Here is a 24,316-nt window from a genome sequence, read left to right on the forward strand (position 1 = left end):
TGCGTAATTGAGAGATAGCTGGGTAGGCGGGTGAAGAAATTATTTTGAAGGGGTTCATTTGCCTAACAGCAAAATGCGACCCACACAGCTGATTTGCTGCTGAGTGTTGCTACCATCAGAAACCTTTGGAGCTAAAGATGGTGGCATACAGGTGACTAAGTGTTGCAAAACACTGTTTATCCTTGTACATCCAAGGGAGACTAGACCTTCTTATTTTGAGTTAGCTGCACCCACATGTGAAAGCCCATGGAATATGTATGTTCTGTGCCCTGTGATGGTGTAACAACCATGTGAATGTGCAATCTGCCCATGGTGAAGATCTTGGTCAAACTCAACTGAGTTACCATTTTTTTCCTAAATGCAATTTATACCCTGTAGCTCCAGTTTCTTTGTTTTCTTCAATCTACTCCAAACATGACTACAAAGTAAACCACATACTCTACGAGCCCTGTATGACATTACTTTTTAATAATGTAAATAGGTGAACAGAAGCATTATTGATCTTCAGTGTCTAAGCATTTAATCACTATTAATAATGTAAAAGGTTTTTATAAATATGTAAAAACAGGAGTACATTAAACTAAATGACAGCAGTAATTCGCAAAGCCAGACATTTCACTCGCCATCACTAATGGAGAAATGCATTTAAAAAAAAAACAAAATCCTACCAGGGTTAGTGCAGCGGCCGACAGCAAGATCTGGCCAAACTCATTTGTCTGTTTTGTAACCATGAGAGGCTGATCCTCACATCAATCCCTGTCAGGTGTCTATATCAGAGGTTGCTTAAAATCAGCTCACAGATGTATTTTGTCTGTCCTGACATTTAGAAATTAGGAGATCCAACATAAAAATCAGAATATCTTCCTTCTCTAGAAAATTTGGACAGCTTGGGATGCATGGGCATGGCATAGGTGGTCTGATGCTAAGGGCCAGCTGCCCCTCTGGATGGGACATGGCAGCCTTTCTAGCTCACCACTCACTTGACTCACATCCTTCACTTTCAATGTCATGCCTGGCCTTGCTGGCATTTGAGTTTGTGATTTCTGGTCTACACAGTTTCTGTAGCTTTCCAAGGAAAGATCTTAATTGTTTGTTTTTCTTTCTGATCTTTTTCCCTGAGAACCTTTAAATACCCAACATTATCATTTCACTTAATTTTTGAACTTTTATTATATTGGTTTAAAAAGGGAAAAAAGATGATTGAACATGATCTAGAAATCACATTAATGGAACAATATTTCTCCCCTTAGTTCACTGGAGTACCTTTGCATATCTCATGAATAAGTTGGTATACACTCTGCCTCACACCTTAGGCTAATACACTCCTCTGGGCCAGTGGATCTTAACCTATTATGTCTTACATCCCACCCGTTATATCAGATAATCCAGGTCCCACCAAAGTAGGAAAAAAGTCCACGTTTTATGAAAAGAATGTGTATGTTTGCAGGAATTTGATTATTATGTCTATAACTTAGAGTAAATTTTAAGAACAGCTTAAAGATCTAAAATCTTGCAACAGCCCTGCTGAATCAACTTGTTCTGCCCATTCTGGTGGAATGCCTACCCTTATTGAAAATTTCTACAATTAGGACCAAATTTAGTACAGCACTAAGCACATAATAGCAATGTTAACAAGCAAAAAAAAAAAATGAAACAAGATGATAGGTTTCTTCTAGCTTTCTTTGGTATTGCTGCATTTCAGTTTCTTGTTTCACACTAGGATATATAATATTAACTTTGAATTGTCATCATTTCTAAATCTTAAGTACTGTAAGGACAAAGACCAAGTCTGATTTGTTCTCTTCTTGTTTTGAATATCTACTGCTATGTAGCAAATTATTCCAAGTAATGGATTAAAACAATTTAGTATTATCCTATTTCATGATTCCATGGGTCAGACATTCAGATAGGGCATGGCTGGCATGGCTTATTTCTGCTCCATGATGTTGGAAGCCTCAGCTGGGATGACTCAAATAGCTGAGGGTTGGAACAGCTGGACAGCAGCTGGGAATCCTTCTCTCTACAGGCAACCTCTCTATTTGACTAGTTGGGCCTCCTACTGGCATGATAGCTAGCCTTACGTTTGTCAGAGCTCTTATATGATAGCCTAGGGCTCCAAGAGTGAGTGTTCCAAGAGACAGGAAATGGAAAATGCCAGTCTTTTAAGACCTGGGTCCAGAAATTGTCACAGTGTCACTTGTGTCATACACAGTTGGTCAAAGCAGTCACAGAGCTTGCCTAGATTCAAGGGAAAGGACATAGATCCCACCTCTTGATGAGAGCAGTATCAAATAAGTTTTGGCCACCTTTAATCTATGACACCACTGTATCCCCAGTCCTAACACAGTATCTGGCATGAAGTAGGTGAAAAACAAGTGAGTAAGTGAGTAGCTTAGTTATGATTTTGAAGTGTGAGTGCTCTGTATTAGGTCATTCTTGCATTTCTATAAAGAAATACTGGACACTGGGTAATTTATAAAGAAAAGAGGTTTAATTGACTCACAGTCCTGCAGGCTTTGCAGGAAGCATGATGCTGATATCTGCTCAGCTTCTGGTGATGCCTCAGGAAGCTTTCAATCATGGTAGAAGGTGACAGGGCAACAGGCATGTCACATGGTGAAAGCAGGAGCAAGAAAGAGAGAAGGAGGTGACAAACACTTTTAAACAGCTAGATCTCGTGAGAACTCACTCACTATTGTGATGACAGCACCAAGAGGTGGTGCTAAACCATTCACGAGAAATCCATCCCCATGATCCAATCACCTCTAACCAGGCCCCACCTCCAATATTGAGGATTATAATTCAACGTGAAATTTGGACAGGGACAAACATACAAACTATATCATGCTCTCCTCATATTTGCTCTTGAAAAACTCATTTTGGTTGCCTAGAACACACAAGTGATATTAGGACCTTAAATAATCCAATTCTCAAATGTAGAACCAGCCTAAAGGTAAGACTACAGTTCTCCAAATAGCAAAGAAACAAAATTCATAAAAGATATAGTGATAATATAACAATAGCAAAGTAATTATTCTTTTTTAAAACTTGTGATGTATTCCATCACTGTCGCAACCTGCCAATAATTGGCATCATTTATGATTTTGTGTATGCATCAATAATTTTAGATCATCAAAAGTTAGTGCTAAGAAAAAAGTTGGGTATAAGGAGCAATATCAGGAAGTCAGCAGGAAGACTGCTGCTAACTGGCTCACTTGGGTAGGCATCATTATTCTGTCTCACGAGAAAACCAAAGAGAAGTACCCTAAAACAAGCTGAAGTACTACAAATGCCTTGAACATGGAATTTTTGGCAAACTCTTTATTTACCTAAGCCTTCATCCTCCTTTACTATACCCTACTCAATAATAAATTCTTGATTCTTGTTCCCGATTAGTCATGATACCTGGTGATAGCCATAATTACTCATCATAACTTGTTTAATATAACATGCTTTCTGCCCTTAGTTGAGCTGGGAATTTATACCATTTGAGATTCTGTGAATGGCAAAACAAATTATTGACCCAAAACTGAAATCAAGGGAAGGTTACAAGAACATGGTCATTGCTGCAGAAGCTGCTGATCTCTAATAAAGACTGAGACTTAAAAATAACCATAATTGACAGATACTAATTACTGTTTTATGTATTTATTTTATTACAATATTAGTATTTCCAGAAAAACTGAGGACTTTATGACCTCAGAAAGAGATATAAGAGATACCAGATTCCTCTGCCATTCTTAATGTAATACCCTAGTATCAATTCATTTTTCAACACTGATGAAGGATATGCATTCACTCATTCATTCAACAATATTTATTGAGTACTCACTCTATTCCAGAAACTGTGCAGATGGAGATATACAAAAGAAACACAGTCCCCTTATTCACACAGTTTACATTCTAGTGGCAGAAGCGGTCAAAACATCAAGTAAATACATAAATAATTAAAATAATTATGAATTGCAGTAAGCCTATGGATCATGGAACATCAGGTTTCTAAGGGAGCTTGGAGTTCATCAACTCAGGAATCCAAATTCAACTGTCTTGATGGGGAAGACAGGTAACCCTGTAAGACAAGAAATAGTCTGATAAATTAGACAAAGCCATTAAACAGTAATAGAAGTGAAACTGACCTGGAAGTTTTCAGCAATAATCCAGAGATGGGACTAATTGGCTCAGGTGAGCATGAAGAGCTGCTAAAATTGACACACACAGGAGACTATTGATGACTTGCAAGAAAAATACAAAGCTTATTTGGACAGTGAACAGCTTAACTATATGCAAACAGTTTCATCCTTTGACATTTGGGGCTATAAATAATTTTCTCTACAATTTAAAATGTGTGTACCAAACATAAATTCCAGGAAGAAAAAAGAAACAATCATCCAAAAGACATCCCATTTAGCACAATGAAAAAAAAATCCCCATTAACCACACTTTGGAGTCATTTAAAACAATAGATCCTACAGTTTCTTTCAAGATAATCCATATTGGGGGAAGATTAATCATTTCACTCTTTAAATGTATGAACATTATAATGTTTACTTGGTTCATTTCTTCATTTAGTGATAGGTACTGTTCTAGGCTCTGGGTTATAGTGGACAAAATCTCTTCCCCATACAGTCTAGTGCGGGAGGCAAACAATGAAAAAAGTGAACGTCGGGAAGGTATAAATACTGTCAACTGAGATAATGGTTAGGGACAGAGAAGGACCATTTTACACAGAGTGGCCCGGGGACACCTCTCTGAGGAGGTGACACTAGAGCAGAACCCTGAATAGCATTCATCTGTACATTAGATGATGTTGGTATAAATGTTTCTTGCCACCTGGACCCCCATGCAATAGATTTTAACACAAACTGGAGCCTGCTGTTGACTTTTAGGGGCCCGTTGAATCAAAATTCTGTGACATAATGTGCAATGGAAAAGTAAAACAAACCTTTGTCAAGGAATTACTGCATATTGGTTACTAGGTTTTACTGATAAATGGATGGGGTGTCTGCCCTCCAGGAGTACATTGAGAAAATTTGAATACCTCAGACAAACTGAATAGGACCTGGCAAGAGAAATCAGTCACAGCCTTAGACCATTTACTCATGCATGACAGAAAAAAAGTAGCAGATCTTCATCAATTAGTGTTAATCCTAGAATAAATGAAATATTGAGAAACCACTTACTGATTTGGAATTATTTTTAAAAAGATAAGCCAAGCCTATGTTTTAAAATATTTAAAAGGAAATATAGTGCTATTACAGTATTCAAGCATTCACATAATTAACATGTGCAGTTTTGTCTATCTATGAGTAACCCCAGAAGGTCCACAACATAAACATTTGTAATTTCACTGAGGTACAAATTTGAATCCATATGCCTTGTGTTTAGCTTTTTCATGAATCTATTTGTTAAAGACCTCTAAGTCTACTTGCTAATGGCAGATTTTTGTGTATTTTTAATCTAGGAATATGAAAAACATTATACCAAGTACACAACTAGAGGTTGATAAAAATATACAATGCAACAATTGCTGAATAAATTGAATAGACCAAGAATTGGGTAAGCTCTTTATAGAGCATCGAAATCCTCAAATCTACCTTCTGTTCACCTTCCTTTCTAAAGGAAGGCACTGCAGATGACCTGCTCACATTTGGAAAAAGAATTCCAGTGTGTTTTGGATGGGCCATAGTTACTTGGTATTCTGTTTGTCTGTCCATGTTGCTTTTCCTGAGCAATCTCCTTTGCTTATCACCTCTGAAGTTGCTGTCCTAATTGGGAAGTAAGGTTGTTGCTACTTGCTAATAAAGCACTTTGATCTTCAGGTGAAAGGTGTTACTGAAGATGGGATCTCTTGATTTTCAGATTATATATACTGTCTAATGCTAAAATTCAGAAAACGCATGTTCAAGACACATTTAAAAAATTACAAAGTGCAGAAGGTTCCCAGATTTATGGTGCTGACTGTCTCCTGAAATCAGCAGTCAACACTTAAAGGTACCAAAAAGAAACAATGTGAGACTTTCACTTCTTTGCAAACGCTCTTGGGCAAAGAAGAATCAAAAATCAGAACACAGATCTTCAAAAGGCTGTTTCAACTGATTGTTTATGATACTTTGAAACTCAGTTGTTCTGAGATGCTTAATAATACCAGTAGCTACCTACAACTTATCTCAGCATGAATAGGTATTTTCTAGTATTTTAAATATCCTACTTGCTGCTCCATTAGGATCTAAAGTTAAAAGGCTCAAATCCATATTACCTACTACTCAGTCATACAATTTGCTTGTAATGACTCTCTAGCTGGTTCTGTCATCTCATTTTGTCCCTGGAGAGGACAAAGTGAACGCAAGTTTGGGAAGAAAGAACAAATGACATGCTGTAGCTCATCTCTCCACTACACACCCTCCACATAGGAAGTGCTCAGCAGTTGGTACATTTCTCCAGGTAACGATAATTCTGTAGCTAGCACCATCTTTGTAGGTGATCACTTTCTTTTCATTTGTAGCCATATTGTTTATATCTTGACTCTGAAAGATCTGCAATACAGCTCAGGCTCTTTGGAGGCCAGGTCAAGAGATCTCCACCCCTCCACCACTTATGAGCTGCATTAACTTAAGCGCAAAACTTTTAACTTCTCTGAGTCCGTTTCTTCATTTTTTAAATGGGCCTAATAGCTTTACCTACTCAGGGTTATGTGGACATTAAATGAAATAAGGTAAGGAAAGTATCTGGCATAGTACCTGATTCATAGTATAATAAATATTTTATTTATACAACATATATATCTAATAATTATCAGGGTACATAACAATAGAATTTGTAAGGCCTAGTTCAAAAAGTGATCATTTTACTGGGTAATTTTACTGTGATGACATATTCATGAGGTAACTGGGGAGAGGTCAGGGAAGAAAGATCATTCCCACTCTACATAAAGAGGAAACAGAGCTGAGAGTTAATTCTCTTTCTTAGGAAAAGTCACAATGGTGGTTACTAGCAAGCCAGAGCTAGAACACAGCTGTGGCTAGAGCAAGGACACACTTTTTCCTCTGTGGAGGAAAGAGTAATATATGCCCAGGAGATGGCCAACAAGAAGGACCTGTCCTATATTTAATGACTATCCATTAGTCGAAAGGCAGATTCAGAGAAGTGACAAGAGAGGTTAATGAGGTTAACAAAACCCTATAAGGCTGATTGCAAAGATAAAACATTTGAGTCATGTGTAGAACAAGCAAAAAACAAACCAAAAATTTTAAAGGAAAAACTAACTTCAGACTATTCAAGAGTTGCAAGGGCTTACAGGACAAATATTTCAGGATTCAAATTCTGGACGAAAATAATCATGTGTCTAAATGAAGCAAACTGGCACTTACGCAGTCCTGAAAATGTGACTGTGTCGTCAGTTTTCTTATTGCTTCAAAACACTTGATCTTTTTCCCATTACTTTGGGGATCTCAAGCCTCCAAAGCAGCCTACTTTTGACAAGCAATTACCAGGGCAGATGGGAAAATAGCCACCCTACCTCAGGGTGAGTGCCCCCATTTTGTTTTACTTGAAACATCACTAGCCATGAGGAAAATAATTCTGCTTAAAAAGCTATCTGCATTTTCAATAGCACCACCTTTTCCAGAGTCCTAGAATGTTCATGGCTAATGCTCCCAGCTGCTTTTAATGCTACCCACTTGGTAGGCATTTGGGGTATTTATTTGGGGCAGTGACCAACTGAGTAGGATTAAATCAACCCACCATATTAAAATAAAAACTAATGAGGAGATAGTATTGGGTTTGCATATGAACATTCACTGCATCTGAATTTTCAGAACATGGAAACAGGTTTATGCTATAACATTAAGTGTTTTCATAGTGCTGTGCCAGGTTAGATAACATATATCAAAAGTAGCATGTGTTGTAAGGAAACCTCCAAAATATCTGGATATTAGAAGTCCCAAATGCATTTAAATTATAAAATAGCAAATAGTAATTATATAATAATATATAAAAGAAGAATGGGGTTAGTGTGCATAAATTAAGCATTTGAAGACTATTCATTTCATCTTCCCGATCACAATAGATACTGTTTAATTCCCTAAAATAGTCAAGTATCAAACAAAACACTCCTGATGAGAATGTCATAATGCTCAATCCAGAGTGTTGGCTTCTAGTAAATAAAGTGTAAGTCATCTGTCACACAGGAATCTCAATGTAGTCACTGAAGCCCTTGCTTGAAGCAGTGCCATGAGCATAGGTTGCAAGGATCTTACAACTGTATTTTTAAATATTTGAGTTGAAATTCTATGAACCTGTCTTGAGCATGTGCTGTGTACATCAGGCACTGAGAAGGACACAGAGAAGAAAATCACACAGTTTTTGCCCTGGCTATCTAATAAAAAGACAGACAGATCTATAACTGTCATCCAAGACTAGTTATGATAAGTGCAATAACACAACTATGAGCATTGTATAATGAGAATAATGAGGATGGAGGAGAAATGGACACTTATTTGGGATAAATAAATTGGACTAAAACATATTTCCATTTTATAATCTCTGAATTTGAAGACCCTGTAGTTCATCTTGTAGTGCAGCCACCCCTTTGTCATGACAGTTTCAACATGACTCCCCAAATTACAGTTGTTGCAAACCCTTTTCCAGGAAGAGTTAAAATTCATGCCTGACAAATTTTATAAGTGTAAGATTGTGAACCAGTGGTTGATTTGCCTGCCTTTTTATGGTTTATACCTTCTGCCTCCCTCTCCAGGAGTTCATATGCCTTAATTGGCTGAGTATGTTATGGCCTTGCTTTTCCTAAAGCAGCAGTTCTCAAAGGTTTGTCTTGTTAGGTAAATTCTATTACCCAACACCAGACCTTCTAAATCAGAAACTCTGAGGATACAACCCAGCAATCTGTGTTTTAAAAAGACTTTCCAGTGATTCTCGTGGACAATCAAGTTTGAGAATCACTGATCTATAAGAGAGAGAGATTGTCATACAGGACTGAGGACCAACACCACAATCCCAAAATTACATTCTAAAGAGAAGCCCCTTTATTCACTATGTGATGGCAGTGGTAACAGGAATATCACAAACCCTTTGTCCTAACTATTCAGAGGTATTTGCATTTCAACAGAGACCCCAGTAGCTATAGTTGTCAGGGGAATCCTCCAGTCACATCTCATATGCGACAAATTTCTATCCCTTGGAGACTTGAGCCAACTGACAATTCAGAAAGGAATTTACAAGGCAGAATTCAAACACTAGTGAGCAGAGGATTCATATAGCCTCTCTCAGCCCAGTCCTTCTCAATGCTACCTTTTGACCAGAGCTGTCAACTGTAGAAAGGATTTCATCTGTTCCTATGGAAAAAAAAAAACCTAACCTGCTCACCTGCTGCTAGATCCCCTGCTGGCTAGGTCCTTGATTTTGAATGTTACCCTTCAAAGGCTGCTTATGCTCATGTTAGCAACAAAAGCAAATCGCTATAACTTTTCTAGCCCTGAGTCTCAGTTTTCTTTCAAAAGACATTAATCAGAAATACAATGTAGTAAATTGCATCTTCTTTCAGCAATTTAGTTTTCAGCCTTGTTTTTCAAACCAACTATTGTGCTTGAGGTTAATGTTGTTGCCTGAGGTGTTAAACGAATATCAGAGATTTGACATGGAAGACAAAAGACAACAAATAAGGGAAGAGGAGAATGGAACCAAGAGTTGATTGAAGGCTAGGGATAATTTGACTATTCCATGAAAATAACAAATACAGAATGAATTAGACCTTTTGCATCAGAACAGTCTAACAAGCAGCTTGTTAGTTAAATAAGGCTCTCAGTAAAGTGCATTCTGGCTTGCATTTCCCAAGATGCTTTGTTCTTCAGACCAAGCTCCAAACACCTAGAGGATTCAGCATTTAGTTAAAGTGGAGAAGCAATTCCTTTGGGATTGCTGCTTTAGCATAGTGACAGCAGGTAGACAGCTTGGCAGCAGCCTGTATTCTCTAGAGAACAGGAAAAAAGACACTTGTGGGGGGTGATATTCCCCATGCAAGTTTTTAAGTCACATTGGACATGCCCATCTAAGTTCAAGTTATCTTGCTCTAACCAACAACAGCAGGGAGAAGTTCTTGTTTTCAAAGGTTCAACCAAGCAAAGCATCCATCCCATCTATGTCTGTGAATCAAAGGAGAGCCCAAGCAAAAACAAAAATATGCAGTGCCTGCCATTGAGCATACACAAGAACATGCATATACACACACAAAACCAACACAAAAGACAGTTATGCCGGGCACATAACTGCTGTACACATATGCAGGGTCAGCCGCATGACAGTCCAGACAGTAGCTTCTATCCTCTTGCTTGAAAGATTTAGAAGAGTTCTATATATTATTGAATTGAAAATGTTTCAGAAAAAGACAGATTTTTAAGGACCAGAACTCAGGTTGAGGGTAGTTTTGACGTGGCAAAAATTCAAGAGCTCAAGATGCTTCCTTGAGGCAGACCAAGTACAGGCCAAGTAGGACTGACTAATTTCAATGGTGATTTGAGCAAGCCAGGGACTCTCTGGAAGAGGAAACAGGGAGGCACCATAATGGGAATAAGGAAAACCGCAGAAAGCAGGACTGTGGTAATATCAAAGGCAGACCCTTACCATACATACCTCACTACTCAGGTAGGATCTAACTTTGGAAAAAAAAAAAATGAACTATACAGGCTGCCTTAGATATAAGAAGCATAATCAAAATAGTTTATATAAATAGGGGAGAAGGAACTATATTTTAGTGGCTGTGGGGAATCAGGAAAAACAAACCAGATATAAGGCTACCATCCACAATTATTAAGAAAATAGAATTTAGAATCTGGGAGTGCACAAAATGGCAGTTGAGCTGAACAAAGTGGCACAATATGCCATACTTCCAAAGAATATATATGAAGGCTCCCTAATGGCCATTTGAAGCTGATGTAGCCTGCCTGGGAAAGCAAGTACGCTCAAGAGCTTTCTTTTTGAAATGGAGACTTTGCCTAAGAAGTATATTTTTCCTAAATTTCTGCATGCAGTGTCAGTCAAGATTACTGCAAATTAAAAAGAATACTTTAATACTGTCCTGAAATTTAGACAATTTAAACTGACACTGGATGACTGATATTGTTCAAAGATTACAGTAAGTACTAGTAATCCAGGAATAAAAAGACCTAAGAGTTATTCTTGTGAAAAATGGATGACATGGAGTGTGTAAATAATGGGAGCAAATGCAGCAAGATACAGGGAATCTTAGAACATTTAAAGTCTAATACATTACAAAGGGAGTTCAATTCTGATAAATGTAGAATAATAAGTTTTATGGGGCTTTATCATATGCTGCAAGTTTGTGTGGATCATAAAATATGAGGAATAAGAAAGTAGGGGAGTTGAAAGACAAGTCTGTGAGCATTATTTATGAGTGATGAAGAGTGAAATGAATGAAAAGAAGAACAGGTAGACAATGTCTTGAATAATGATGACTTTGATGAGTCGTTATCACACAAATCTGTGTGCTTCATAAAACATGAGGAATATTAAGAAGCAGAAGAGTCAAAAGACAAGTCTACTCAGAGTGAGATACAGAGTGAAGAAAGAGAGGAATACAAGGGAAATGCACAGAATAATGATAACTTTTATGAGACTTTCACTCACCAGCTTGGATCCTTCATAAATATAAGCCATATAGAAAATAAAAGAACAGCAGAAAGAAGAGACAGGTCTGTGTGTGTCATAAAATATGAAAAAAATAATGCCAACTAAGCTTGACAAAATAAAAACAAAAATAATTGAGCCTAGTAGAGTTGTGGAAAGACACAATGTCTAGATTAATGTGAGCAAATAAAAAGAGTGAGTTTGGAATTGTCTTGCCAATAGGGAATCAGCAAGCACCTAGGTAGGTGTTATTGTTGTAAAGGCCACCTTTTTAACTGGTGGAGGCTTGGTAATGTAATAACTAACCCCCACCATACTCGCAAAGCAGCTAACAGCATTGAGAGCTCAGGAAACAATGCTTAACTAATTTTTAAATTGTTTAGCATCGCTATAGTCTCTTCACAACCCCCCTGGAACCAATCCATACGTCATTTGCAGGAGATTTTCTCAGCTTGTTTCCATTCAATCTACACTCACCTTGTCAAAAGTTGTTCTGTAAATACATCTAAAAGGTTACTGTATAAAATCAGAGATGTCCTTTTATTTTCATTTCTTGTTACATTGGACTTAGAACCTGGGACCAGATCTGTCAGAATTAGTTCAAAATCCAGAACTCAATGACTTCAAATGACTTCTCTATTAGAACAAATGGGATTTCAAAATGATTCAGAAATTGGGACAATCAAACATGGCAAAGTAAGTGCCAATATGCCATTTGCATGCCACTCAGAACCATGATTTACATAATTCATAAAATGGACAGCTCACTGGAGAAAACCACTGATCTATGTCACAGAGCTACAAATGTTGATCTGAGAGTTCAGAAAATACACAAACACTAATAGCAACAATTATACTCACTTACCTTTGCATAATACTTAATGGCTTGTAATTTTTGTTGGGGAAGGCCTTACATAGAAGAGGATAAATCCTATTAGCATAACTTAAAACCAATTCCTCTGATTGCAACAGAATTTAGTAGTGAGGTTTATTGGCTAAACATATACAACCAACTTTGGCTGGTTGAATAAGCTACCATCTATAGCTTATTCAAAGGGTTTTACTTTTTCTCAAATGATGTTTGTGGCCATGAGCCTTTACATCCTTCCCTTTACATCCTTCCCTTTACTTTCTGATTCTGTTAAAAGAATGTATAACTCCAGGATGAAATGATTAGGATTACTCTGAAAAGTCATGTTTGTCTGAATAACATGGCCCCCTTTAATCCAAGATTGAGCTGCCCTGGATACCCAGAATCCCACTTGGTTGAAAAAAAAAAAAAAAAAAGGTGGCATTGATGCCCTAGGAAAAATCACTGACCTTGCTCAACCTTCCTCAACCCTGCCAGCTCCAGCTATAAAATTCATGTCCAAGAGCTCAGAGCTGCCAAGACTAGGATCAAACTCTGGTGAAAAAACTGTCCCTTCCTCCCCAAATAACAGCAGACCAGTGAAAAAAATCTTTGCTTGGGATTTGTCCCGGGGCACTCTTCTTAACCGCCAGCCTCCTGAAATTTGTTACAGCTTGTCAGCCAGGCTAGTGCTGAAAGTCTTGTACATTTTAGTGGACTATGTCCCTGAAAGAGAGCCCTATTTAGGGACTAGTTTAATGGAATTCCATTTTTCAGTAGGGGATGAGACTCATTTGTTTAAAGGGAAAGTGCCTTGAAATATTTTATTTAAATTAGGCAAGAAAAGCAGTATACCACTGTCAGGGATCACGTCTCTTTTGCAGACTTTAACTTAAAGTGTGCTCAACTAAATTTGTTTGTTTGGTTGGCTGGTTGTTTTACCAGAAAAAGACACTTTGGCAGTGTATATCAGGAGGCTTAAAAATATTCATACTATATATGTAAATGCATAGAAAATGAACACACAAACTAATAGTGCTGATTACCTCTGATGAGAACACCAAGAAGTAGGAAAAAGGCGGTCAACAGGGATTTTAGTCTTATCTTACAATATAATTATGTATTAACTAATGTAATTAACTTTAATTTTGATAAGAGAAAAGTATCATTCCACAACTAGGACTCTCTCCCAAGGAAATAATAAGAAACTTAAGTCAGAAAAAAATTAAGAAACAACAAAATGTCAAAAAATCAGGGGTAGGTTAAGCAAGTTACAGGATACTAATTTAAGGGTGTATTATATAATAACAAAATGATATATTAAGGAATTTCCAAATACATTGGACAATATTAATAATATGCTTTTAACCTTAAAATATCTGGATTCCAAACCATACTTAGTATGATTCTAATTTTGAGAGGAAAAAAAAAAAAAACTCCTCCCCAGAATGTTATTAGTAGTTTTCTATTGGTTGGTGAAATTATTGTTTTATTTGTTATACTTGACTGTTTTCCAAAGTTTTTACAACTTGACTTCTAGAATCTAGTCTCAACATGCTTTTCTGTTTGCCTTTGGTCTTGTGTTGCAGGCGTGCCTGTGTGATTCGAGGCCAAGTGGTGGCCGTAGATGGAACTCCTCTAGTGGGAGTGAATGTCAGTTTCTTGCACCACAGTGATTATGGGTTTACCATCAGCCGACAAGATGGAAGGTATGTCAGTATTGTTTCTGATCATTATGGGGGCCAATTACTGACTTCTAGCCAGGGGTAAAACCAGGGCTCAGATGACACAGTGATGGTAAGCCCATCTTTCTTCAAGTTATATCTCAAAAAGTCATTGGTGATATTTATTTCCTCTATTTCCTAATTAATTCAAACTGAATTCCTCTTCTAATCCTTCTCAAGTCTTCTTGAAACCCAGGCCATGTGAAAAGTTTTCTATCCTTTATCTAATTCCATCTATAAATTCAACTTTAAAGTTCAGTGACATTATGCGAATGACAAATAAGGAACTATGGAACACATAGGCTATTTTTCCATAGTAATCCCCAAATATTTCAGAAATGAATGCATCCAAAATATTTCTTTCAAAAGTACAGAATTTAACCATATTAATGGAGAAGCTTTAAAAATGTGTCCTCCCTAGGATGCCTTTTTGACTATTGGCTGCAACTGATGGACAAGCTTGGCCAGCCTATTTAATTATAGTGATTTATCCTGAAGCACCAACCACCAGGCTGCTCTCTAAGGGCTTCTCAAGGTTCTCTAACATCTGAGAAGCAAGACTTTGAAGTAAATAAAACCTTCTCATCCTGGAAAAGGATTTGCTCACAACAACATTTTTGTTGCTGTCATTTAGACACACATTGATTCAGAGTATTTGAGTTAATAGGCCCATGTGTCCAGCTTAAAGGTACCTATTTATGACTCTCAGGGACACTGTAATAATGGCTTTGAGGTGCCCTAGTCTCCAGGTGACTACCCTTTAAATGTCCTACTCATATCAAGCCACTTCAATAATCACATGCAAAAAAAAAAAGACCTGTTGGCTTGGAGCTTTATCAAACTGTGAGAAACTATCTCATTTCAAGAACCTACAATCAAACCTTATTAGTTCTAGCCACTTCAGAAATGTTAATTGTTCAACTTGGGCTGTGCTGGATTTATTTTTTCAAGATCCTGTCAAGAAAGTACTTATTAAAAAAATTAGTTTAAAAAGATGATAAGAAAGAGTTTTAGCCTACTTAAGAAAATAAACAGTTCTTAAGGACTTTAGTAAATTATATAAATTATTTATTTATAAATTATATTGCTTATTACTAACCATCTCTTCATTATAACAAGCTCAGCAGAACTACTTTGGTAGCACACACATATATGTACATATATATGCATATATGCATATATATATATATATATATATATAACTTCATTTCCTTTCAAATATTCTATAATCAGAGTTCTCTATTAATTCAAATGGGTCTTTCTCCCAATTAGATTGAATAATGGAATTTTGGTAGTGCACTCACCAGGAACTGGTGCTTAAAACTAGCCTCACCCTTGCTAACATCTGCAACCATATGCCATAAATTAAGAAATGAGTTATGTCTCTAAATAGAATATATCCTCTGAGCCATTTGATTTTGACTTCTCATGGAGGCCTGATAAACCCTCATTTTTTTAGCTTACATACAAAGGTTTCGGTGAATTATTTGATATTCGCACAAGAGCCTAAAAGAATCTTGATACCTAAAGATTCTAAAAATGTTAGTGTCCAGTTTAGAGGGAACATTAAAGAGGGTAATCTTTGTTGTTACTTTTGTGTCTTTAGTTTTAAGGGAAATGCCCCAAGACCGTCCTCTGCTGAACTCACAGTGAGAACTGAGTTTATGTAGATGACAGATACTAGTCAGAATCCTCTCTAGCAATAACTCTCCTCAGGCTCCATAAAGGTGTAAGCATTCAAAATATGGTCCCCAAATGCCAACCAGACTGTTCCACTGTCATTTCTTGGACATAAAGTGACAGTGTGATGAGAGTTTCCATTTATATGTCTCTGTTTGTTGCTACCTCAGTTTGAGTAAGTACATTTCAAAAGTAGAAAATCGTAAGAAAAATGTACCTGAGGTCAAAAGAGTATAGAAAGGCTGAGATTAGTATCTAGATACCTAGTAGACAGAGTGTGATATGAGAGTTGCTGATAGGATCCTCCATGTCCAAATCTCAATCCCTCCAGTTGGCCACAGTGTTTATAATTCTCACCAATGGTATCACTGCTTTGGGTGAAGCTATCAGCTCTCTCAAAGTCCCCGTTGAATGCAAATGTCATGTGGAATGTAGAACTATTTACCCCCATTATCAATTACTTGCAAAAGTAAACTGACAAGTTTCCCTAAAGAACCAGGAAAGGTCTAGATCATGGGACCAAAGTAATTTATTCAAAGCAGAAGGAAGGATGGTGGTGAAAGACTGAGCCCTTTAAAAGTATGAAGAGATTAGATACTCACATAGAGAAGGGCCTACTTAGCAGAAAAGAAAAAAAGCCTATTCTAAAGGAAAGGTGAATGTTTATGAGTGTCTACTGTATGTCAGACACTTTCATGAATGTCTCTGTTTTCATGCTCACAACAACTATCCGAGGTAAATATCATTATTATCACCCTCCCCATTTGTTGTATAAGAAAACTTATCCAGATAATAAGATAGAGTTCAAGATTTAAACCGAAGTAATCTTGCTCTTTTCTTCTATGATTTACCACCTTCAACTTAGATATATAACCAGTACTCAGTAAAGTGTTAAAAGAGAACTATTTGTAAATAGTTCAGCTAATGATAAGCAAAGCAGGTGAAGTGACGACATTCTTAGAAGGTTCTTGAGAAGCATTAATGGTCTCAAGAACTTTGTTCTGAAGACTAGAAGATGAAGAGAGGCTTCCCTTTGATTCTCCTCAAGGCAAAAGTTTGTTCATTTATGGATACTATGAAGCAGAGAGAGATAAGCAATTTGCATAGGTGTCAATAGCCTTCCATCTGTAGATAGGACTGGTTGGGCTTATGTGTTGACAACAATCTCCAAACAAATAAATCCTCTCCCTTGGGTCTTTTATATCCACTCTCATATGACTTAATAACCTGTTCTTAATGGTCCATACAAATGGAGGTGTTTTGTGGTGAGAGAAATCCCAAAGAAGCAATCATTCAGAGAGCATTCTATTTGGCATTGGAAATGGTTTAGATGGATCTCTGGCCACAGTTCCACCTTCCATCTCCATGTCAATTAATGAGTGTATAACTGCGAGGTGGAAAGATGAGAAGCGTATCAGTCAGGGCTTTCCAGGGAAACAAAATATGACATAGATATATCGATATTATTGTATTGAGAGAGTGATTTATTCCAAGGAATTTGCTTATAAGATTGTGGGGATTGGCAAGTCTGAAATCTGTCAGGCAGGCTAGAAGACTGGAAACTCTCAGGAAAGAGATGCAGTGGTCTTAAGGCAGAATTTCTTCTTCCTCACAGAAACAGTTTTGCCCACCCACATTATCAAGGACCATCTCCTTTACTTAAATTCAACTGATTATAGACATTAACCACATCTCTAAAAGACCTCCACAGCAATACATAGATTGATGTTTCATTAAATAACGCAGAACTATAACCTAGCCAAGTAGAGATATAAAATGAACCACCATAAGAAGCCTAAAGGAAGTTCCAAGGAGACCCTAAAATCAGTATCTGCTCATGGAGATAATCAAAAGCTGGCCTATAGTTCACTTGAACTACAAAAAAAGGAAAACATATGGCAAATGTAGTAGGACAATGGATCTGATTTGAGAAGAAAGGTAACAGTTGTTGAGTTCCTACTATATTCTTGACCCTTAATTCTTTATCTCATTTATTCATTTACAATAGCAGCTAAGAGATAGATTATAGAGGCTTCATTTTACTAGTGAGAAAACTGCATCTCAGGAAGGTTAAATAACTAGCCCAAAGACACAAAGTTAACAGGGCAGAGCTGGGATTCAAACCCAGATATATGTGAAACCAAACCCACATTCTTTCTACAAAACAAGATGCCTGGCCTGTCTGCGTAATCTTTCTAGAAGGACTGAATAAAAGATTTTTTTAAAAAGAGAGATAATAATTTTCGGGCACCTATGTTCTTTTTTTTTTTTTTTTTTTTTTTGAGACGGAGTCTCGCTCTGCCGCCCAGGCTGGAGTGCAGTGGCCGGATCTCAACTCACTGCAAGCTCCGCCTCCCGGGTTCACGCCATTCTCCTGCCTCAGCCTCCTGAGTAGCTGGGACTACAGGCGCCCGCCACCTCGCCTGGCTAGTTTTTTGTATTTTTTTAGTAGAGACGGGGTTTCACCGTGTCAGCCAGGATGGTCTCGATTTCCTGACCTCGTGATCCGCCCGTCTCGGCCTCCCAAAGTGCTGGGATTACAGGCTTGAGCCACCGCGCCCGGCCCTATGTTCTTATCTGGATAGTTTATTTAGTTTTCATGTTTGTGTTTGTTTTATGTTTTTAAATAAATAAGCACTTAAATTTTGAGTCAAGAGTCAAGGTTTGGGTGAGGCATATAAACTTCCCCAAGGATACATACTTAAATCCACAAAGAAGGTGAACTAGAGGAAAGGTTTCTTGACAAGTAGTGTCAGATTTTCCCCACTACACTTGCCTTAAACTGCTCCCGTATTATTATGAATTCAGACCCTCTGTCTTAAACCATAAACCGTTTGGGTTTTCTTTAATTCATACCTAGATTATTCTCTGTAGCTAACACAGTTCTTCAAATCCTCTTTTTGGAAACTGCCTTAATATAAAGCTACTTCACTGAAAAAGCAGCAATAAAAAACACGGTATTATCCATCCTTTGTTACTGTTCATTTATCTTTATCTGCAAGATTTCTGCAACAAAACACGATTGGTAATACTATAATAAATGTAACAAATGTCATAAGAAGAGAGTGGTGAGATGTCCATAATTAAGTCTGATTCCCTATCAGGGCTTTTTATCATTGAAAAAGTGTTTTGCTGAAAGATCTTTTTTAATGCAGTCAATAGCTTACATCTCTCTCCTGTGGATTTAAGTTGCCTTGAATATTAAGGAACATCATATTGCCCTTTATCCATTTTTAACATAAAAATGATAATAATTTATCATTATCTTACTTTTTATATGGGAGTTTTTGCTTTTCAAATGCTCTCAAGTACATCATCTCAAAGATGTCATTATACTTAAAAGAGAAGTAAGGTAGAACCATCTAGTGCAGAATAAAATGAAATCTGAATCTGTTCAGCTCCAATGCAATAGTCTTGTCATAGACCACATCTAGAGATAGACAGAGTCGGCTTACAGCAGAGGTAGTCTTGCTTTGTCATAGATAGAGAAGGAGTTGTTGGTGAAGTTGTGCAGGGTTCATTACAGGCTGTCTTACAAAAAGAAACCAAAAACCGTTGTGAAGCAAACCAGAGATCTTAAATCTGAGGTTCAAGTAGACTAGGAGGCCAAAGAGGGTAGTCAAATATAGAGGGCTCGGTCGGGCATAGCTGAGTTCAAAGAAATTTTCCCTAACAATTGTCATCTCCTGATGTCTTTCTCCAAATGCCATCTCAAAGACATTGTCTGGTTTCTGACACGATGTTTGTGACCCTGAACAAGATATTTAACCTTTTGGCTCCTTACTTTTCTTATGTTACATTATAGGATTTTTTGGAAAATGAATAATGCATCATTCTCAAAGATGCTGCTAAATGTTAGATGGTCATCTTTCTGTTATCTTTAGCACAAGGGGAGCAGCTGTGTCAGATTTGGCTTTGCAGAAATACATGCAGTGATTTTGTTTAAGATAGCGTTAAAATTAATTGGTTTACAGGCTGGACGCAGTGGCTCACGCCTGTAATCCCAGCACTTTGGGAGGCCGAGGCAGGTGAATCACCTAAGGTCAGGAGTTCAAGAACAGCTTGACAAATATGGTGAAATCCCATCTCTATTAAAGAATACAAAAATTAGCCTGGCATGGTGGTGTGCACCTGTAGTCCTAGCTACTCAGGAGGCTGAGACAGGAGAATCGCTTGAACCCGGGAGGCGGAGATTGTGGTGAGCCAAGATCACACCACTGCACTCCAGCCTGAGGTGACAGAGCAAGACTCCATCTCAAAAAAAAAAAAAAAAAACAGTTTACAAATTTCAAGGGAATATCAACTGGTGACATGGAATGTCTTCTTAGAAGACCGCTAGATAGTGAAAAGAGTAAAAAGAAGTCATCTATTGAATGAATATATTGCTAGAGAGAATTTATAAGATAGACAATACAAGTAGATATAGTTGAGTCCCCCGAAAAAGGAAAGGGCACTGAAATTAACCTATTTTTTTAACTGGAATTTTTAAATTTTTCATTTGATTGCAACTGTCTTATGTTTTTTCCTTCTCAGCTTTGACCTCGTAGCCATCGGTGGTATCTCCGTCATCTTAATCTTCGACCGATCACCTTTCCTGCCTGAGAAGAGGACACTCTGGTTGCCTTGGAATCAGTTTATTGTGGTGGAGAAAGTCACCATGCAGAGAGTTGTATCAGACCCGCCATCCTGCGGTATCTCCAACTTTATCAGCCCAAACCCTATTGTGCTTCCTTCACCACTCACATCATTTGGAGGGTCCTGTCCAGAAAGGGGAACTATTGTTCCTGAGCTGCAGGTGAGTATATTGGCCTTTGAATGTATAAAATAATAATATCATGGAGTTGTCAACAGTGTATAATAGCTACATTCCTTTTCCTATTCTTGTTGCCATCCTTATAATGTGCTGCCCTTTATTTGTCAAGAGAAGTCTTCAAATGTTTTTCTGGCACACATTTTTAACATAATTGGCCAGGGCATTAGAATGCTATCTGTGGCCATGGAACAGAACAAGATTAAGTAGCTTTCATGAGAATTAAACCCCAATTCTTGACCTAATAAACACTGTGCTCTAAGAACAAAGCTAGCTGGCTTATTAGTAATAACAGTATAATCCATGAGCTTGGACTGTTTGTGGTTCTGAAATAAAAAATCCTTAAGAAATTGCGTTTTTGAGCTGGGCGTGGTGGCTCATGCCTGTAATCCCAGCACTTTGGGAGGCCGAGGTAGGGGGATTGTTATGCCCAGATCGTTTATTCCCCGAAGAAGACCACCAGAGTCCAGAGTCAAAGCTAAGCAGCAAGGATCTTTATTACAGGTTCGAACCTGGAACTCTCACTCGCTCGCGAAACGAGACGGGCAGGAGAGAGCTCCCCCACTGAGCCCCGAACAGTGTTATATAGTCTAAGAAAAGTGGGCATAGAATTATTATACAAATCAGATGTATGATTGGCTAGTGTTTGAACAAGGCGATTTGGCTAACTATGATTGGTTCCCGCCATTTCTGATATTTCGGTTAGACCTTTGAGGCGGGAGAGCAGTTTTACACAAAGGCAGTTAATTATATTGCGTCAGGTTGCACAACCGGTTTATGGCAGCAAGAGTTTATCTTACTTAAACACGTCTTGTGACCCTGCCTCAGAACTTATAAAATCTCTGGTACGTGCAGAAAAACAGGTACTCACAGAACTTACGAAATCTCTGGTATGTGCAAAGATTAGAGAGCAGAGCAAAGGGTTTAGCAATAGGGTGTAGCGGGGGGGGTGGGTACACATCTTTGTGTCCTTTCAGGATCACCTGAGATTGAGAGTTCAAGACCAACCTGACCAACATGGAGAAACCCTGTCTCTACTAAAAATACAAAATTAGTCAGGCGTGGGGGTGCGTGCCTGTAATCCCAGCTACTCCAGAGGCTGAGGAAGGAGAATTGCTTGAACCCGGGAGAAGGAGGTTGCAATGAGCCAAGATCACACCATTGCACTCCAGCCTGGGCAACAAGAGTGAAACTCTGTCTCAAAAAAAAAAAAAGAAAAGAAGAAGAAGAAAAGAAAAAAAATTCTAGTTTTCTTCTATTGTCTAGTTTGTATCATTGTCATTATTCTTAGAAGACATGACAACTTCTCTTGTCTAGCTGTGTAAAGTAAACATAGTTTTCAAGCCTGTGCAGTTTTGGTTTTTTTTTTTTCAAAAAAGCTTTGCTTCTGAGTGTTCAAGCTTTATAGTCAGGAGAAGACATTTTTGAACCTTGATATTTTAACATTCCTGAGAATTATTCTTTATTGAGCATTCAATATTGTCATTTCAATATTAAACCATTCAAACAACCATAGTACAATTCCAGCACCACATTATAGAAACATTTTAATGATAATTAAATGTGGAAGCACCAAAATGGACTCATAGGTCTACAGATCCAGAAATCCAGAAGTAAATGTATGCTCCAAGATAGAATTGATTGTTCTTTCATCATAACACCACCCACCAGCTCTTAGCAGTACCCAGAGAATACCACTTAGGAAAGGCTCACACAAAAATACTGCCCTTCAGGAAAAGCAGTCCAAAGAGCTACCCCTTATCTTTTCCATTGCTCTTTGCTTAGAAAGGAAGAAAAAACAAGACAGTGTTTAATGAGTACATTTGATTTGTATACCAATCCCTTCACAGATGTCATTAGGAAGTATAGGTCTTCTTTCAGCACGAAAATTTCCAAGCTTATCTAGGATTGCATGTTTTCTTAGGAAAATGAACTACTAAGTTGGTGAGTGTCATGCTATCCTCTATTGTACTTCTGTCACCATCTGAGAAGACAGCTGGTGGACAACCCTGGTATCAAATGGCTAATGTAGAGGGAGAAAAATTAGGCAAAGTGTACAAAAAAGGGATCGTGTCCTCAGAAACAGGAGAAAGACCAAAAATCCTGGACAATATGAGATACCATATGTTTAACAATCAGTTCTGCTATATGCACAAGTTTGGAAAAGTAAGAGGGAACAAGGTTCTGAGGTAAAAATGAATAAAAGCATGAAAATATCTACACTACTCATGTCACCTTAAGTGTATTGAATAGGATGGGCTTTTTCTTCAGCAGTCTTTTGAAAGATGAAAGTCATAGAACACATGATTCAGTTTTAGTTACCACCTTTGGTTATTTAACTTTATCTGTGGTGATAAGCAAACAAGTAATAGCAATTAATTAAAGAAGCCAAGTGGTATTTTTACTCTGAGACCAACGTTTAGTGTAAAATTTGCAGAGGAATTAGTGGGAGTTATTTGCTTCTCAGTCACAAGTGCCAACTTGGAGAAACTTGTTCCCAGCCATTGCTACATCCAGGCACAGAGAAATATGTAAGAAAAATTTGATTAAAAATTTGGCCTCAGGGTCATTTCAAAGCTCCAAAGAAAACGAATTTGATGGCATCAGTAAAGATTAATTCTAGGGAAACTATAATCTTTGTCATAAAATATCACTTGCTGGGCCTGCTTCTCAAGTTCTTCCTCTTAGAGAGGCTAGCCTGAATAAGGATTACACCAATGGTTTTATGATATACGACTTAACACCAAACAAGCTTTTGTGTATGTTTATATAAGAAAAAGACCCCTTAATGGAGCCTATAGTACTGAATTGCTTGACATTCAGCGGTGTGATCTTTCTCAACTCCTACTAAGCAGTTTTTGGAACACTATTGAAAAGCTGAAATTGTTCCTTACACAATCTTTCCTGGCATGGGAAAAAAATAAAAACAATCCTTAAGGTTGGGTCTTGTCTCCATTCATGTTTGGTGCAAAATTCAAAACCTATTATTACACAATCTCACAAAGATTCAAGAACAAATGCCTTGACATCCTTAGACCTGTTTAAGCTCTCTCCTTTGGCATGTTTCAAAGATAACTAAGCACACAATATCCTCATCTACCTGCGACCACTGACAAGAGCCTATTTGGCTTTTTTTATTATTATTATTTCAGGTTGTACAGGAGGAAATTCCCATTCCCTCCAGCTTTGTGAGGCTGAGTTACCTGAGCAGCCGCACCCCTGGGTATAAAACCCTGCTACGGATCCTTCTGACACATTCAACGATTCCTGTCGGGATGATAAAAGTACACCTCACAGTAGCTGTGGAAGGGCGACTCACACAGAAGTGGTTTCCCGCCGCAATTAATCTTGTCTACACGTTTGCTTGGAACAAGACCGACATCTATGGACAGAAGGTTTGGGGCCTGGCAGAGGCTTTGGGTACGTTGAACTAGTTATATGTAAATAGCAGTATTACATGCACAGAACAGAAAATACTTGTTGCGTGTTAATTTGTATTTGGAATAATTATTGATTTTCTTCTATTTAAAGGATCTAAGGCATTTTTCATTTAAACACTCCCTTGAGGCCAGTTTAGAGTTCCCTTTTGACACATTT

General features: G+C 37.7%; 1 protein-coding gene across 5 annotated transcripts in view; it reads left to right on the top strand.

Annotated features, from left to right (window-relative positions):
- The window catches only part of LOC105468440 (teneurin transmembrane protein 1), an 839,487-nt gene that overhangs the window by 672,538 nt on the left and 142,633 nt on the right, over nucleotides 1-24,316 (top strand). For all 5 annotated transcript variants that reach the window (XM_071089007.1, XM_071089006.1, XM_024788669.2 and 2 more), the window contains 3 exons: nucleotides 14,095-14,214; nucleotides 20,443-20,704; nucleotides 23,872-24,139. In XM_071089007.1, coding sequence (XP_070945108.1) covers nucleotides 14,095-14,214; nucleotides 20,443-20,704; nucleotides 23,872-24,139 — 650 coding nt within the window. The remainder of the gene's footprint in view (nucleotides 1-14,094; nucleotides 14,215-20,442; nucleotides 20,705-23,871; nucleotides 24,140-24,316) is intronic.

Source organism: Macaca nemestrina, chromosome X (genome assembly GCF_043159975.1).
Source record: "Macaca nemestrina isolate mMacNem1 chromosome X, mMacNem.hap1, whole genome shotgun sequence".
Classification (NCBI taxonomy): domain Eukaryota; kingdom Metazoa; phylum Chordata; class Mammalia; order Primates; family Cercopithecidae; genus Macaca; species Macaca nemestrina.